This window comes from Melozone crissalis, unplaced genomic scaffold (genome assembly GCF_028551555.1).
Source record: "Melozone crissalis strain CALT ecotype California unplaced genomic scaffold, PUWL_Pcris_2 ptg000008l_1, whole genome shotgun sequence".
In the NCBI taxonomy this organism is placed as follows: domain Eukaryota; kingdom Metazoa; phylum Chordata; class Aves; order Passeriformes; family Passerellidae; genus Melozone; species Melozone crissalis.
This window is the reverse complement of record NW_026535786.1, coordinates 10,957,967-10,975,153: the sequence shown is the minus strand read 5'-3', so window position 1 is coordinate 10,975,153 and position 17,187 is coordinate 10,957,967. Positions and strand designations below refer to the sequence as shown.

The following is a 17,187-nucleotide window of genomic DNA, read 5'->3' as shown; positions in this document are numbered from 1 at the left end:
TTTCCAGGATGGCTTGATTCAGCATTTCATCCCCCTTCCCTACCTTATTCAAAGTCCTTCCCTCTGCAACCCAGACATGTAAGAGTCAGAGGGTCCCACTCTCCAAGGCTAAGCCCCCAGACCTTGTCTTCTCTTGCAGGTGGCACTGGAATTCTCACACAAGGAGGAGGTCCCAGGCTCACAAGTCAGGCTGAACCTCATGGCTGCTCCAGGCTCCTTGTGCTCTGTGCGGGCTGTCGACAAGAGCGTCCTCCTGAAGAGGAACCAAATCCTAACAGCAGACAGCGTGAGTGCAGCCTGCCCTGTCCAACCCCCTAATGTCTGCCTGCCTTCTGCCTCCATGCATGGGTGGCAGGAAGCCCACAGGACATCCCAGGACAGCTGCACTGTTAGGTGGCTGCCCTGCCATGCCCCTTCTTTTGCCTCTCCTGAGCAGTGATGGGGAGATTGTGTTTCTTATCCTCAGCTCTGTGCTGTGAGCCTCTGCCTGAAGGGAGGCGGATGCTACATGGCACTGCAGGGGAGGCAGGGAGAGCCACTTCAAGGAGATGCTGGTGCTTTCTGCTTGGAGGGAGAGTTTTTTGCCCTGGCAGAGTCCTCCTATCCCTCTGCCCCTTCCACTGCTGAGTTAAAACCATGCAACAGATCAGTGTTTTGGAGCAGTTCGTTAGAAAACAGTCGCTAGATGGGAGCACCCAGAGCACCCAGTGGCTGGTGAAAAGTGGTCAGTATTTTGCCAACACCCAGGTGGATTCTGAGAATCAGAAGCGTTGGAGGCACCTGCCTTAAAGCAGCTGTGTCTTTCAGACAAATTAATTTAAAACTTGGAGTAAAAATACTGCGAAACCTGAAAATCCTAATATAAATCCACAATGTGTACCAGAGATAAAACAGGTACATGCCTCATGCAAAGTAGTAAGTTAAATTATAGCAGTACAGTGTGTTACAAAGAAGCCTCACCAAATCCAGGGGGATGCACTACACCAGTTTATGGAGCCCACAGTGTGATCTGGTGTCCATTTCATAGGGATGCTGTCCTAGTGCAGAGCACTTGCATCATCTGCTGACATGTATTTAAAGTAATAATCTTTAAATATGTAGATCAGATGTGCCAATGCCTTGTATTTAAACTGAAGCATTTTTATCCTAATTTTGCACCCTAGTGTTGAAAGGCTTGAACTGTCTTGCAGCCTAAAAGCTGCTTGTCTACATCCACTGCTTGGAATGATGTCCTTTAGTATATATTATCCTATATATGTCCTTTATATTATGTCCTTTAGTGTAAGCTGGGTCAGTGCCAACTTCCTCAACTGCAAAGCTCTTCAATGTGGAATAGAAGGCTACAACCCAAAAGTTTGACCCATGCACGTGGTTGTTGGCCAGCTCTGTGTGAAGACCTGTGTTTTTTCCATTGCAGTTGTATGGTAAAATCTTCAATAACAACTTCATGTTAGGAGGACGAGGCTTTCCTTACCGCCTGGAAGACTTTGAGGCATACCCTTGCCTGCCCCAGCAGCCCAGACCCCACAAAAAGGCTAGGATGGGTGCACCATGGTACCAAAGTGAGGCTGATGTCTATAACCTGTTTAAGGTGAGTGCCTGCACCTCCTTTAAACTTTCCCAACTTTGCCCTAGTGAGTTCCAATATGCTGTCCTGAAGTCATCCATTCCATGTTGTCCACCGTAGCCAAACTCATTTGGGGACTATGGGGAAAGCTGAGCAAGCACAGTACAAACCACCTGATAGGAAGAAGATAATGTAAAAAGGAACAAATTTACTTCAGGCTCCCATAACTACAAAGGAGGGGTGGCAAGAATACCTGGGCACCATATTCTGACCAATCACCACTTGGCTATTATTGTATTTACAAACTGCTTTACTCTGTGTTTCATTGAGCATCTCCTTACTTATCCTCAAGCAGTTTAAATAAAAGGAAGTCTTTCACAGTTTGGCTTTATTTTTTTTTTAACTGTCAAGACAAACAACAAAATAAACTGATATGCTAACAAGCATGATAGCCCGAGAAGTGTTAACATGTCTGCTAACTGAAATGCAAGAAGTGCTGAGTGCTGCTTCTGGCAGAATGCTCTTTAATGAAATATATGCAAAATATATGAGTTGAAGCGCCTCAAAAAGGAGAAGAGGGTAACAACACACTGAAAACAACCCAAAATGTCTGAATTGCATGGGTTTCTTAATTTGACAGAACTCTACCACACAAATACAGAACCTGATTCCCTTCAAAAGGCATGTTATGTTGTCTCCTATTCCTTAGACTGTGTGTCATTGCTAGGGTTGGGCATATGAAGTGCACATCTAGTTGAAATCTGCTCGTACGAGAAGAAATAGTTGCTCCCAGTATTCCTCAGACACTGGTTTCCATTCCTCATGCACTGGTCAGAGTCTGAGCCACAAGGTTATGCATATAAAGAAGCAGCATTTAAAAATGTTTCAACACTGGCCACCAGCCCCCATTTGACACCCATGATCACGAGATAATTTCAACATTCCTTGCTCCCTTTGGTTTATCAGTGATTTACTGTCTGTACTATTTTCCCAGAAACTGCGCATGAAAATATTTACCAACACTAGAATCAAGAAACCGGTTTCCTGTGTGCTTCCAGAGTTTCACAAAAAGATATCTCTAAGAAAACACCCTCTTCTTGGTAAGGAACAGACATGTCCAACTTCTTTAGTGAAGGGTCTTCCCTCTCCCAGTTCTGTCCAGCCTGAAGCTGAGACAACTGAGCCCCATCCTGCTGTGTTTCTTGTTTGTGTATAACAGCAACAAAGCTTGTGTCCGTTTCAATGGACCTGATTTACAAATCACAGGGAGAAGCTCAAATCTCCAGCTTTTTTGGTGTCCCTGTGTTCACTGTTTTTCATACAGAATGTAGTGTGCTTTCTACCAGCACTTTCACAGATTATTTAAAGGAGTGTGACTCCATTTCAGTGTGCTGTCTCCTGCTGGATCCAGACCAAATTTGGATCTGTCAGACTGAGCCTTGGGCTAAACTCTATCCAGCTCTGTCTCCCTAAAGCTCTGTTCCCCAAATATACCCACACTGTGTCAGATTCTCATTGAAACACCAGCCCTGTCCACTCACATTCTGTGTCACAAAACATTTGTGTTTTGTGTTAGATTGCCTGTGAATGAAGAGCTAGTTTTACCTGTAGTTATATATGCTGTTTTCTGAGGTATCACTTGCTCCTTACCAGGCAGCCAAGCTACCCATGCTGATTCTAAACCTCACTCTGATGACAAGGAGAAGCCAAAACCACGGACCCTTTTCCCAGAGACCTGGATTTGGGATTTGGTGTCTGTGGGGTAGGTAACAGCCTCTGCCATCCTTCTCCAGGGACACTCCTGGAGTATTCTGACTGCTTCTAAGCATGTCCTCCTCTTCTGCTTCCTGCTGCAGGGATGACGGACGAGCGTCTCTCCAAGTTGCTGTACCTGACACCATCACAGAATGGAATGCCAACACCTTCTGTGTTGCCGATATTGGCTTTGGTTTCTCGCCTCTGACCTCTCTTAGGGTCTTCCAGCCATTCTTTGTGGATGTATCACTGCCATACTCTGTGATCCAAGGGGAGACTTTCAAGCTAAAAGCCACTGTCTTCAACTACCTCAAGGACTGTATCCAGGTGAGTCCCTCCAAGCGAGTTTCCCCAATTACATGGCCTCTGTCAGAACAAAATCTTGAGCCCAAAGACAAACTCTGAACTCCTCAGGAGCCCTTGATGCTGGTATCTGGGCCACAAAGCATAACCTCATACTTTATCACCCAGGTATTTGCTGCTTGGTGCAGTGCCTGTTACTAACACTAACCCAATGTGTGTCTGTACATCCAACCATGCTCAGGTCCACACCACTCTCACAGAGATCCCAGAACTGAAGGTGGATGCCTGTCCAAGCTGCCAGTTCACCAGCTGCCTGTGTGCCAACGAAGCAAAAACCTTTGTGTGGAACGTGAGGGCGACCAAGCTAGGTGAGGCTGGGCAGAGGGAGCGTGGCAGCTCCTGGGAGAAGGGGTGGTTTGCCCACGTCTGCATGTCTGGATCTAATGCTTGTACATACAGCTGTCTGCTGGAAGCGCTCAGCAACGTGTCCCTGTGCTCCCTGCAGGCAGAGTGAACGTCACCGTGAGCAGCGTGGCAGAAGAGTCACACAGTCTGTGTGCTAACAAGATTGCTGTGACACCTTTGCAAGGAGGGAGAGACGCGGTGATAAAATCTCTGCTTGTGAAGGTTGGTCACATCTCAGGGAGGAGAACCCCTGGCAAAAGGGCTTGTCCCCTGGGGCAGTCAGCAAGATGCTAAGAGGAAGTTTAGCACCTTCTTGGACATCAGACCAACTTGCTAAGGCAGGGTGACTTCCTTTCCTGTCCTCCCTATCTGAACTACTCTTTCTCCATCTGCAGCCAGGAGGTGTCCTACAAGAGAAGACCCAAAATGCCTTTCTCTGTCCTGCAGGTAGGGGACAAAAATTCCTGACTGCCATTGATCATGACACCAGGATGGAAGGGACAGGGCTACTGCAAATACCCAGAGGTGGGAGGGAATTAATCAGAGAGCAAGCACTGGTGGCACCATCCTGCCTGAGAGAACAACCACTATAGTTTGTCCTTGTCAATCTTTTACCTGGCAAAATTTCCTGCATTGAGGCATGTGTTTGCAAGTTTTGGCTCCTGTGACTCGATGTCACATTATGCTTCACCTGGGTCTCCTTGGATGTTTCACTTGTATGAATGGCTTCTTCCATGGGATAAATGTCTGGGTTCTGCCTTCCTCAGATAAAACCATCTCTGAAGAGTTCTCCCTGACTCTGCCTGCAGAAGTGCTGGAGGGATCTGCCCGAGTCACGTTCTCTGTGATTGGTGAGAAAGGCTTTTTGTGCTCTTGGGTCTGTCGTGAAAAAAATTTGCATAAAGCTTTGGCCTTATTGATGCATTGACCCAGCTCCTAATGAGATAACTTGTAAGGGGTGTGACATTGGCCTCAGAAATATTGATCAAGTAATCCTTTCCAATATTTAAGTGAACCAAAACAATCCTTGCATATTTCCACCAACTTTGTCTTTGCAATTCCTTTCCCATCTTGATACCCACTCAGGAATGACAGCTCTCTTTACCTTTCTTCAGACCCCCTCAAGCTTCCTTTCCTCCTCCCAGAACCATGATGGCTTTCCTTTCTGTGCTGGCCTAATGTAGGAAGGGTCACCAGAAATCTCAATCATATCTGTTCAGGCAGGGACTGGCTCTTTTCTAGGATCCCAGCAGAGCCTAGGGAAGGCAGCAGTCCGTTTGCTTCACACTGCTCAGTGCCTGTGCTTTTCCTTTCTCACGTCTCTCCTCTCAAATGTAAGGTGACATCATGGGTCCAGCACTCCAAAATTTAGACCAGCTGCTAGACATGCCCTTTGGCTGTGGTGAACAGAACATGGTCAAGTTTGCGCCAAACATCTTTGTTCTCCAGTACCTGAACAAGACTAAACAACTGGACCCAGAAATTAAGGCTATAGCACTGGCATTTCTGACAATGGGTAAGCATTGTCCTTCTTCCTTCTGCTGCAAAACGAAGCTGCTAGAAATCAAGAGTGTGGGGCATAGATGTGGTGGGGAGCTGAAGGGCAGGAGTGGGAGTGACTGCCAGAGCTGTGACAAAGGAAGGCATCACAGAGAAAAGGGAAATGTCTCATGGAAAGAAAAGTTTCTGAAGAAAGCACAACTTGTCTCTGCTGGTAATTGAGGTACTAAGTTCGCTTTTTTGAGAAAGGTGTAGGTAATTAGTGATTTCCATCATTATGTGATGCCTGTTCATTCCCTTATCAGTCCAAGGCTCACAGAAGCACCTTGTGAAAAGACGGCATCAGCTGCTATTACATGGAATAAAGAGTAGCCTTTGGGAGTAAATAGGAGTTCAGTAGCTTAATGTTTCCCTGTGTTTTAGAAAATATATTTTGGAGTCATGTAAATTCTCTCCAGTATAATCTGAATTTAATATAGTGCCTATGTTCATGTCTCATATCGTAATGTGCCTCATATTTCAGCCTGCCAGTCTCCTTGTCTGGACAGGATTTGACTCCTTTTCTTTCCCCCCTTTTCTCTGGTACTGTAAGCACGTACTGAGATCATGTTCTTGTATTTGGGAGAGTGGGGTCTACCCAAGAGAATGGTGGTGGCAGAGAGGAAAGACAAAGGGTAAACACTAAGGCCATGAGGAGGCTGGAGGTAGACCAAACAGATGCAGACAGCATTCTGCCCTCAAGGTTCAAAGGCATGGCTTTGTTGCTTCCTGTACGTCCCATAAAAAAAGTGTTTTATTGAGTCCCAGCAGGGCGAGGAGGAGTGCTGAAAAGTAATTAGTGTTTCATTTGTGTCCCCTCTAGGAAAAGCCTTCTTCCTCACTCCTACCACCCTTTTTGTTCACAGCAAAGCCCCTGAGGGCTCCCTGGCACACGGGGAGCCATGAGGTGGCTGAGCATGCTGCCCTTCTGCCAAACAGTGGGGCAGGAACCCACAGCACTGGCTCCAAACAGCTCCAGTAACGCAGAGCAGCCTCCTGGACACTTCAGCAGCGCTGTGCAGCTGCTTTTGTCACACTGATGCTGTGGGGTGCAGGGGCAGCTGGGGCCGGTGCCCTTGTCTCAGCAGCTCTGACTGTAAGACGGGTGAATCCTCTTGCTGTGGAGCCATCTTCCCATGGCTGGGACACAGTTTGAGGTGTTACAGGTGCTCACAATCAGCCATGTCTTGTTGTCACAGGCTACCAGCGTCAGCTGCTCTACAAACACGACGATGGCTCCTACAGTGCCTTTGGGAAAGGTGATGAGCAGGGCAACACGTGGTGAGTGACCACAACTGCTACTGTCACCCTAAACCCCTTGTCCTTGCTGGTTCATCTCCTGGCTGTGACATGGGATTCCTCCATGCTCTGCTCACAGGCTGACAGCTTTTGTAGCCAGGTCCTTTGGGCAGGCCAGCTCCCACATCTATATCGACAAGGACCACGTGCACAGTGCTCTGCGCTGGCTGCAGAAGCACCAGCTGCCCAGTGGCTGCTTCCAGAGCGTGGGGAAGCTCTTCAACAATGACCTGAAGGTATGGCTGCCAGACATGGGAGTGGGAGCAGGAGGAACTCATGGTGAGGCACAGGGTTGCTTCCTCAGCCTTTTCCACTGTGAGCTGTTTTTGGGATCTTTAGCTTGTCAGAGTGACCCTGAGAAAAGTTAGAAAGTCTCTTTTCCCAGCCTGGCGCTCAAAGGAGGAGTCAGAGCTTTTAATTTCTCACTCTCAAGGTTGTTTATTGTATCTTATCTATAAAATTCTTTCTCCTGTCCAGCTGAAGTCCGCTCAGCAAGACAGTCAGAGGCACTCTGCCTCCCCCGGGGCAGTGTTATGTCTTTCTACTAAAAACTACATATACAATGTTTACAATAACTTTCCAGTACCTATCACCTATGTTAGACAGTGAGCTTCTACTCTAAACCAATCTAAAAGTGCCGACATCACAGCAGAAGTTGGAGGCCAAGAAGAAGAAGGAGAAAGGCTGGACATGCCCAGATTCCTCCATCTTGCCCCCCTGAATCCCCATTCTAAAAACCCCAAAATCTGTTTTTCATCCTGTGATAAATTCCCTGTCATTCTACTTAATTTGTCATGGCTTGCAGATCTTCATCTAAGGTTGGTAACTTGCTCCATGGGTCACAATCAAAACCACAGGCATCTTGGGCTCTGTGCCAGGGTCTCTGAGCCCCCTGGCAGGGGTCTTGGCTGCTCAGGACAGCCAGAGGGAAGTCCTGGGTCCTGACAAGCAGTAGCACAAAGCAATGTCCCCATGGCCTAGCACAGCTGAGGCATCTTCCCAGAGCTGAATGAAAAACGTGGCCTAAACCAGCAGTCATTTCCTCTGTGTGAGGTTTTAGACTCTGCTAGGCTTTCTTAATTTTCACTCTAGCCAAAAGAAAACACAGCTAATTGTGCCAAGGCACTTCAAGGGCGCAGGGAAATGAGAAATATTTTTCTATTTTAGTGCTTGTCTAGAATACCCTGGCTGGATTCTCCCTCTTCTCATACCTTACAGTGCACAATACTCTGTGCTCTAATACAGGATTGTCTGAAGACACAGTTGTCCCTCCACTGCCCCAAAAATATGACTCCTCCTAGAGCTTGTCATCCCCCAAATGATGCCTGCAGTGTAGCTGGAAATGCACCAAACTCTTGGTGAACATGCCCCAGAGCTTAGGTGCTGAGCAGTGCGTGTGCAGTATGGCAATACTTGGGTTCATGGCCTTTGTAAAGGTACAAATAATCCACACTGGTCAGATTACAAAATTGCCCATGTTAAATACAAGCCAAATTTCTGAAAGAAAACAGGCTGCTACATTCATAAAGCAAAGGGTTACACATTTTTTTCCTAAAATTTGAATGCAGTACAAAACAAAACCAGAGTATGCATGTAGCCTGTTCATCCTTGTCTGACTGTCTCTAATTTCCCACCTTGAGCTTTCTATCTGAACAGAACTTTTTGGAATAGCTTTTGCACCTCCACCCGCCTCACACTTACAAAGTTTCTTCTAGTCAGTGTGAACGAAACTTCTTAGCATCTTAGCCCAATTTCCCCCTCTCATTTTAGATGTATTCTTGTCTCATATCTGAGGATGTAAGCAGAACTTCTCCAAGAATGAATGCCCTCTGAGATGAAAAGCAGCTCCTGAAAGCCTGTTAAACACATATCAACCTGTAGTTTCTCAAAGCCAGAGGACTTATATGTAAACTTGCATAAATTCTTCTTTATGATGCAAATCCTGCATCATAAAAACTTTATTCAAGTGTACAGTGGTAACATATTTAATGAGATAAATTACTTTACAGTTTGTTTCACGCCTTTCTATGAGAAGGGATGTCTAGGCTGTTTGAACAACATGGCTGAGACTGCCCTCAACAGCAAACTATTCAGCAAGTGAGCCTGGAGGGCTTTCCTGTCCAGGAATGCCCAGAAGCACATTGCTGTGCTCTCTCAGACGCAGTTTTTGGGGCTATGCAACGACAGGGACACAGTGGTTGGGTTTGTCCTTTCCTGATGACTGACTTGTGCTTGCAGGGTGGTGTGGATGACACAATCTCCCTAACAGCCTATATTGCTGCTGCACTGCTGGAGCTCCATCTGGAGAGGAATGTAAGTCACCCCTGAACTCCTGCAGGGCTTGGGAGCATGCTCCTCCATTCATTCCTCCCCTGGATGGGGGCTTCAGGGGCTACCCAGCGTGAGCTGGTGAAAGGTTCTGTCATTCCCCCCTTGCTACACAATAACAGGAAAATTTTATCTTGGTGAGGAGTTCTTAATATAAATGGCCTGATTTGCAGCAAAGCAGAGCACTTTCTTCTCATCTCATCTCAAGAGAAACAATTGTGTCTGAAAATAACAAAGGGTTTGCAGGGAGAGGCAATGGTTTTCATTAAATTGAGCAACAGGGCTGAAGGAGAAAAAAATACTACTTTTCAGGTATGCACTGTCCCCCCTCCCCCAGATGAAAGCAGTGATCTTCAAGACAAGTGTAGACTGTTCTAGAAAAAAAGAACTGATGTTCCAGACTTAATGGTACAGTTCTAAAAACATCATACCCTTCAGGATCAGACACCCACAGCATGTGTCTCTGACAATTCTGAGCCAGCATGTTACCAGACACTTTACATCTGGATTCTCCAGTGTATTAGCAATCCCCTATCCCAGTGATAAGTCCAGCACACCTTTGCTTTCAACCCACAGTCAGCGATGCTTTGACCCCTCTACCTCACACCTCACAGTCCTGGGAGAGATGCTAGCACTAAAGTACATCAAGGATGTGTCTGGGATAGATGTTCACAACAACCTGGTGTTTGGTCAGAGGAAATTCACTTGGTTTGGATTCCTTTTTCAGGACACCATGTTGGAAAATGCCTTACATTGCCTCAAGAATGTGACACTTGATGAGGCAAGCCTTTACGTCAAGGCTTTGATGGCTTATGTCTTCACACTGAGTAAAGACATGGAGATGAGAAAGCAGCTCCTGGATATGGTACAGAAGGAAACTGGTAGGTTGTTGCTTTGGGGTCCTAGAGATCACAACTGTGTTCAAGGTCTTTTATCTGTAGCATTTAATTGCAGTATTCTGGGAGATTTAGCTATTCACAAATACATTTTTGTGTCAGAAAATCATAATTTATTCAAACTATGACAATCTCTAGTTTTCTCAGACTCAGGAAACAATTTCTAATCAAAAGCAGCAGTAATTATCCATGCTTAATTTGTGCAGTTAAAATGCTTATTTGTGTCACGGTGCTCCTGTCATTCTTCAGCAATTCATATATAGTACAAGAGATCTTGCAGAGCAAACTTGTTTCACCATGTCTGTTCAGCTACTGGTCAGAACATTTACATGAAAAATTCAAACCTTTTGACTGCTTCCCCATTGCTGCTCTAGTCAGCTCAGGGCCCTTGGGTGGGTGGACCTTTACTGCTGTGCTGCTGAGCTTCCTTTTGTCTCCTTAGCTTGGGGAAAAAAATAGACTTCTGTCCTGAGTGAGGATGCTGGGGTAGGCATTCAAAACACCTAAGCCTATGGTTAAATATTTGGTAATATTACCTAAGTTGGTTTAAGTAAGTTCTTCCCCACATTTCCTCGTCTGGCAGTGTGGTGAACTACACTGAGGGCTGAAAAATAACATATTGAAAAAACAAAGGGAGAGAGGATTTTTCAGTCTGACCAGCTACCAGTGCTGAGTGTTGCTCACTGCATAGCCACTCAAGGTGCCAGCTGGAACAGGAAAGAGTAGAATACCATTCTACATTCAGTGCAGTACTTGTTCAGAGCTGCCTCTGTGATAATGCACATGGAAGAAGGAAAATATCTTCCAATGCGATAAACATAATGAAGGTTCTCTGTAGAGGACTTTAGCTAAATTCTGAAGTCTTGAGGCTGGTACTATGCAAACAAGTGAAGGTTTTTTCTGCAAACTGACTTTGAATTTAAAAGCATTTCAGGTTTTCACACTTGTACCATTGCAGAAGATTCCTACACAATTAAGCGTGGCACAATTAAGCTAAATTCTTAGCTGAATTTGGTTAGTCTCCTACTACCACTGCAGGAAAATATTCAACTGGACTCAGATGTATTCTGTGCTTGTGAGCTTGAACCTGAAATGGGAGCCCAGCTGTTGCTTAAATTGCCCTTCACTATGCACTGCATAGTGAGGATGCCAGCAAAGTAAGTTGGGTACTTTCTCGTCCAGTAGCCTGACAGCAATTCTCCCTCAAAGACTGGGCAGGTCTTGTACAACAGGCACAAGCGATTGGAAAGATGAGTCCTAGAGCTTTTCAGCACAGGGGGTCCTGTTATTCTATGCTAGGCAAATGCAGAAACACCAAAAATGCTGGAGCTTGGAGACATAACTTTGAATATACAGGGATCTACAATTCTTCTCTTCCACATATTTCTTCCCCCATCAGCACAGCTACTGACATCTCAATCTGCTGATGAAACATCTTCTTCCATGATTGAGACTGTAGCCTACATCGTCCTGGCCCATGTCTCCAAACCAGACTCGTCATTCAATGAAGCCTCAGTGAGCAAGCTTGTGCACTGGCTCAGTGCACAAAGAAATGCCTTTGGAGGATTTGCTTCCACACAGGTAACAAACCAGGGAAAAATCATGGGGGAAAAAGTTGTTGTGCCTGGAGTGATGTGCACATCTCTCACATGCATGTCACTCTAGACCCATCCTTTGCAGACAAAGGTACATGAGCCCTGTTTGGGAAAGGGAGTGCCATGGGGAAACTCTTGTCTGTGTAGTGTAACTGGGATTACCCAGGATCTCTGGCATTGCTAAGCCCAGAGCTCACAAGCTGCCTGTTCCAGGTAACAGAAATCATCCTGCTGCCTGTGGCCTAGGCCCTACCTATGCACTTAGTGGGATCGAGCCTGCCTGTGTCAGAGTGTGAATCAGGGCCATGAGGACTGTAGTTCTCTCTGCAGTCCCTGAACTGCTGTGCTGGGTCTTGTCCTGCAGCAAAGTGACTCTGACTCTCCCTCCAGGACACGGTTGTCAGCCTGCAGGCCCTCGCTCAGTATGCAGCCCTGATTCCTCAGGAGATGAGAGATGTCAAGGTGGCAGTGAAGGGAAAGGGGGCTTCTCCACTGCAGTTCCATGTGCACAGGAACAACAAGTTGGTCCTGCATCAGGCATCTCTCCCTGCAGACACAGGGAGCTACACAGTGCAAGCGACGGGCAGTGGCTGCGTTTATGTGCAGGTGCGTACGCGTGAGAAACAGAGCTCCCAGGCTTTGCCTCTGACACTGAAGGGAGGTTTGGCTTTAAGCAGCTACTATAGCCTCACGTTCTGAGTAGGATTTTGCCTTCTAGGCAGAATCATGTCAAACTTGAAGGTACTCAGGTGTACTTTGTTGACAGGGTTTCATGTTACCATCTCTGGTGTCTCCTCAGAAATGTCTCAGCTTTGCTGTCCTATCCTACAGAGGCATGTCATCATTAAGAAAACAGTAGATCTGAAGTCAGGAGTAATGAGACACAGAAGAGTACATGCTTTGATTTTGAATGTGTGTTGTTGGTGTCACTGCTTCAGGAGCTGGACACTGCTGACACAAAATTCTTTGGGTATTTATCATATGCAGAGAGGAGGAGTGATGTGGTACCACAGTCCTCTTACTCCAGTACACCAATACAACAGGTCCATCAGGAGGATATATCTTATTTTTCTGGCAGTTTTGACAGCTGTCAAAAGGAAAACTTCAAAAGGTTTTCACTCCCTGTGAAAGCCTTTTCTGCTGGGTCACTTCTGTTCAGATGATGCCCACAGAGAATTTTATGATGTTCACAGAGAATCTGCAAGCAGTGTCTAGTCAAGGGGACACACCAATTATTAATTGTTAATGCATCTAGAACGTAACTAGAACCATACTACAATTGCATACAGTCAATGAGCGTAAGAGACTTGATGAGCACAGGCTGGGGAGGCAGTCAGATCACCAGGCAGGTGGAGGAAGATTGGCCTGTGCTGCTCTTTGGATGACTGTGATCCTCCTGCCTGCTGAGCTGTCTTCTTCCAAGTTTTAGTTCTTCTTTTTTAAGGGATTGTAATTGTTCTACCAGTAGTTTCCCCTTGAGACCTAGAGCTACTGACTATTAGCATGTCAAGTGTTAACAGTTAACACCTCTTTCTCCTTGTGGGGCAGTTTTAGCTAATGTGCTTCCTTGACCCTTAACAGATAGTTATTTTTTTTATGAGACTGAATAAGTTTTTGAATCACAGATATCTCAGTCTCCAAGTTTTGGGTTGCATTTGACAGGTGTATCTGATGCAATGTGCTAAACAGCACATCTCTGAACAGAAAGTGCATTTGAGTCCAACTGTGTTAGCCACTGTCTACCAATCCATTAAAGCTGGATGCACAGGTAGTGCTTTATTCAGGGAAACTCGGGGGCACTTCACAGAGATGCTTTCTCCCCCACCAGACTACTTGGTACTATAACATCCCACCACCAAAAACAGAAGAAGTCTTTCTCCTGGATGTGGAAACAGTACCAAGACAATGTGATGGTGTCAGGAAAGAGTTTGACATACATGTGTCTGTCAGGTATGAGATCCTCTTTCTTCAGTGGAAAAAAGTATGAACCCAGTTGTATGACTAGAACCCCATGAAAGCCTCCTGTCTGTAGAATCACAGACACAGGATTACTTTCTTCTTCTCTATAGATCCCAAGGAGATCGCTAACTAAGAATTAAGGCCAGGAGAAGTGTGGCAGCGCACTGGTAGTGTCTTGCATGACCACAGCAACCAGCTCAGCAGTCCCCAGAGCACCAGCAGCTGAGCTCCCATGTTGGCATCCTGGGCTGAACCAGCCCTGAGATGCATCCCCCTGCAGTGTGAAGCACTGCTGGAACTAGACAGCAGAAACTCCAGTCCCTATCCATATTTCACTTGCCTGCATATGTCTAGAGTGAGAGTCTTGATCCATATCCTCCATGCCTTACTGTCCTTACTGAAAGAGAACATTAGCAACATTTCCACTCTCAGCCTGTAACAGCAAAGGTCATTTCCACCTGTTGGAGAGGGCAACAGGAAGCCATATTATTTCCACAGTAACCATAACACATTTGCTGTACAATCACTGTCCATATTGAGTGAGTAGATGGGGACCAATTTTTGTCTCTTTGTCCCACCAGTTATACATGTGGCTGAGCTTTCATTTCACTGTAGGGCAGAGCAAAGTTTGGAAGTGTCCATTTGTATCTCCTAGAAATGCTGTGCTGCCTTCCACATCTAACCTGCTTCTCTCCTGACCTCCTTCAGATATGTAGGGAACCGTGGGACAAGTAACATGGCCCTGGTGGAGGTGGAGATGCTGTCAGGGTTCATTCCTGTTCAGAGCTCTGTGAAGGAGGTAAGACTTCCTTTGGCTTTCCTTGAGGATATCAAAATCTATTTTCCAGATGTAGCTCAGTCAGAAATATCCAAACATTTAAGAAGTGTCATAGAACGGTAATTACAAGTGCAGATATAACAGGCTATTCCAAAAGGCAACTTTCCGCTTGCACAAGTGGTTGTGCAGTTTTCATGTTCATAGTGAGGATTGCATACACGGGAAGGGGTCAGAGAGAAGATGAAAAAGCACCTAGTTAGAATCATCTGGCGTGCATTGGGCCCCTTTGCGCTTACCAATGCCATTTTTATGGATATTCCATAAAGTGGTGTTGAATCCCATAGTGCTGTTCAATGACATGTTCCAGTGTTCCACACAATAGCTAGAGAGATCTGACATAGCCTCATACTAACCAGTTTTCCCTTTGCTACAAGTGATGACAGTAGGAACATGGTCCAAGGACACTTGTACCAAAACTGAAAACTATTTTCTAAGGTTTGATGTGCTCCCAGCAATATCAATGCCATGGAATGCAAACCTGACTAGTCCTCAGGCTAGGCTAAGTGCTTCTGTCAACAGTGGTGCACTAACAAATTCCAAACCTGCTGTGAAACAGGGAAGGCCAATAAGCTGATGTTAACCAAGCTTATCTCTTGCCTTCCTATACAGCTGGAGAAGGTACCCCTCGTGAAAAAGACAGAGATAAAACCAGACAAAATCACTATCTACTTGGAGGAGGTAAGAGGAAGACCACAGGGAACTGCCCATTCATGTAGTAGCAACAGAAGTACTTTGCATGAGGACTTTTGCAGATTAGAAATACAAATCTCTAGGCTGGTCAAGCAGGCTAAACTTTTCACAGAAGAGGAAGAGGGTGGAAGAGCCTGGAAAGGTAGAAAAAAACCCCTCTGATGCAGAAGAAACAAAGTTAGTATGTAGGTGATTTTGAGATGATCAGTGCATTTCTGCTCACTTCCATTCTTCTCTCCAGCTGGGTGAGAGTTCCCTAAAGCTTAACATCTCAGTGGAACAAGATGTTGAAGTGCAGAATCTGAAAGCTGCAACAGTGCACGTCTATGACTACTACAAGCCAGGTGAGATTTCACTGACATTGGTGTAAAGTAACTATTGTACCCCCCACTCAGACATAATTATGGCTGTGACCCTAATTCCCTTTAACCCCCTTATTCCAGTGCATGTCCTCCTGCAATTTCAAACTTGGGTTTCCTCTGTACAAAACTTCAGTATTCAGGTACCCAGTGGCTAAGAAAAGTTATTGAGACAAGGCTGCCTGGCACTAGGATTATGATGTGGGGTGTTAAGTATGCCATGACTGTTTTTTTTTCATCTAGCTTCAATATAGAAGACTTCTCTCACAATTTGCCATGAGTTCTCCAGCTTTTAAGCTCTCTTGGGAATACTTAGGCACTTACTGAAAATCAGTATTATGTAGTGCTACCCTGATCCACTAGAAGGCAGAATTTAGTTGTATGCATTTTATGGCAAGTGTAATAATCCTACCATCCATTGTGTCCTGTCATGCCTCAGAGAAAAATAGGAAAATAATTTGTTACCCTTTAAAGCTCTAAAAGAATTATTAGCACAGAGAAGAGAGACTTGGATTATATTTTGAGTCTTTCTGATTATTCTGTGCTCAGTATGAGACAAAACAGCAGATGGAACATTAAGAATTATTAAAAAAAAATTGAGAACAAAATGGAAAAACTGCCACTGGAGATTTCAAAAGTAGCACTATGTGTCGTATACTAAATTCTATTCTTGTTCCCCTTTCCACCGTGGCAAGAAAAGGACACTTTTTAATCCAGCTATTACAGAGCTAAATATTGACACCTAATATGCTCTCCCTCTGCTATTTCATCCTGTACAAGAATTTTTGTGCTTAGTACATACAATTTAAAGAGTGTTATCTGACATGAAAATACTAATTATCACTAAATAAGCCAGGCTATCAGGACACACTGTGGGAAGGTTTTTTATTTACAAAAAATGTCCTTGCATTAGAAGGCATCACAGTGCACAAGGTAATCTTTTACAGCTGTGTGGGATACATGTTGTGGGGACAGATTGCTGGCCTGACCCACTAGAGACATTTCTTTGTTCCTGCATTCACGGTGTGAGGAGTGAAAAATTAAGGCAGTGGGTTGGTTGTGCTACTGAGAAAGAAATTTGGCAGTACCCTGCCATGCAGTCCTGCAGCTCACCACCCTGTCCCTCTTGTTTCTACAGATGAACGCTCAGCAAGAGAATATGCTTTCCCCTGCAGTTCAGGTTAGTGCCAACAGGCTTCCAGCTGGGGCAGGGCAGAGGACTGGTGGTAAGCAGGCAAAGCATCCTACCCCTGCTCTGCATTTAATCCTGTCATGTGATGTAGAGCCTTCTTGGACTGCAGGTTGAATTGGGATCTACTTACTGGTTGTGGCACAGTTTCTAGCCCAGGTATTAATCTCATTGTAGACTAAGGTTTGAGCATACCCTGGAAGATTAAAATGATCTCTTTTTATTTCATTTCCATGCAGTCCTCACAGTATTCCAAGTCTAAGTACAAGTCTATGTCAATGATAAAAACATGTCACAACTCATCCCATAAGATCTCTTAGTCTGCAGACATTTTCCTAAAAAGTTATCAGGCACTTTGCATTTTCTTTCCTCTTTCTTTCTACAGATGCCTCAAAGCAGGTTTCCTCCTAGTATGCTCTGACTCTGCAACCTGAGTTTTCTGCCTGCATAGAGAAAACTTCATTG

General features: G+C 45.3%; 1 protein-coding gene across 1 annotated transcript in view; it reads left to right on the top strand.

Annotated features, from left to right (window-relative positions):
• LOC128933086 (alpha-2-macroglobulin-like protein 1) overlaps positions 1-17,187 on the top strand; it is a 28,069-nt gene extending 10,882 nt beyond the window's left edge. The window contains exons 16-37 of the mRNA XM_054269957.1: positions 140-286; positions 1,418-1,591; positions 2,562-2,667; positions 3,221-3,329; positions 3,424-3,649; positions 3,867-3,993; positions 4,131-4,252; positions 4,426-4,477; positions 4,798-4,881; positions 5,370-5,546; positions 6,769-6,850; positions 6,948-7,104; positions 9,107-9,181; positions 9,924-10,077; positions 11,492-11,673; positions 12,078-12,293; positions 13,516-13,637; positions 14,355-14,445; positions 15,094-15,162; positions 15,416-15,518; positions 16,672-16,713; positions 17,108-17,187. Coding sequence (XP_054125932.1) covers positions 140-286; positions 1,418-1,591; positions 2,562-2,667; positions 3,221-3,329; positions 3,424-3,649; positions 3,867-3,993; positions 4,131-4,252; positions 4,426-4,477; positions 4,798-4,881; positions 5,370-5,546; positions 6,769-6,850; positions 6,948-7,104; positions 9,107-9,181; positions 9,924-10,077; positions 11,492-11,673; positions 12,078-12,293; positions 13,516-13,637; positions 14,355-14,445; positions 15,094-15,162; positions 15,416-15,518; positions 16,672-16,713; positions 17,108-17,133 — 2,643 coding nt within the window. The 3' untranslated portion in view covers positions 17,134-17,187. The remainder of the gene's footprint in view (positions 1-139; positions 287-1,417; positions 1,592-2,561; positions 2,668-3,220; positions 3,330-3,423; positions 3,650-3,866; positions 3,994-4,130; positions 4,253-4,425; positions 4,478-4,797; positions 4,882-5,369; positions 5,547-6,768; positions 6,851-6,947; positions 7,105-9,106; positions 9,182-9,923; positions 10,078-11,491; positions 11,674-12,077; positions 12,294-13,515; positions 13,638-14,354; positions 14,446-15,093; positions 15,163-15,415; positions 15,519-16,671; positions 16,714-17,107) is intronic.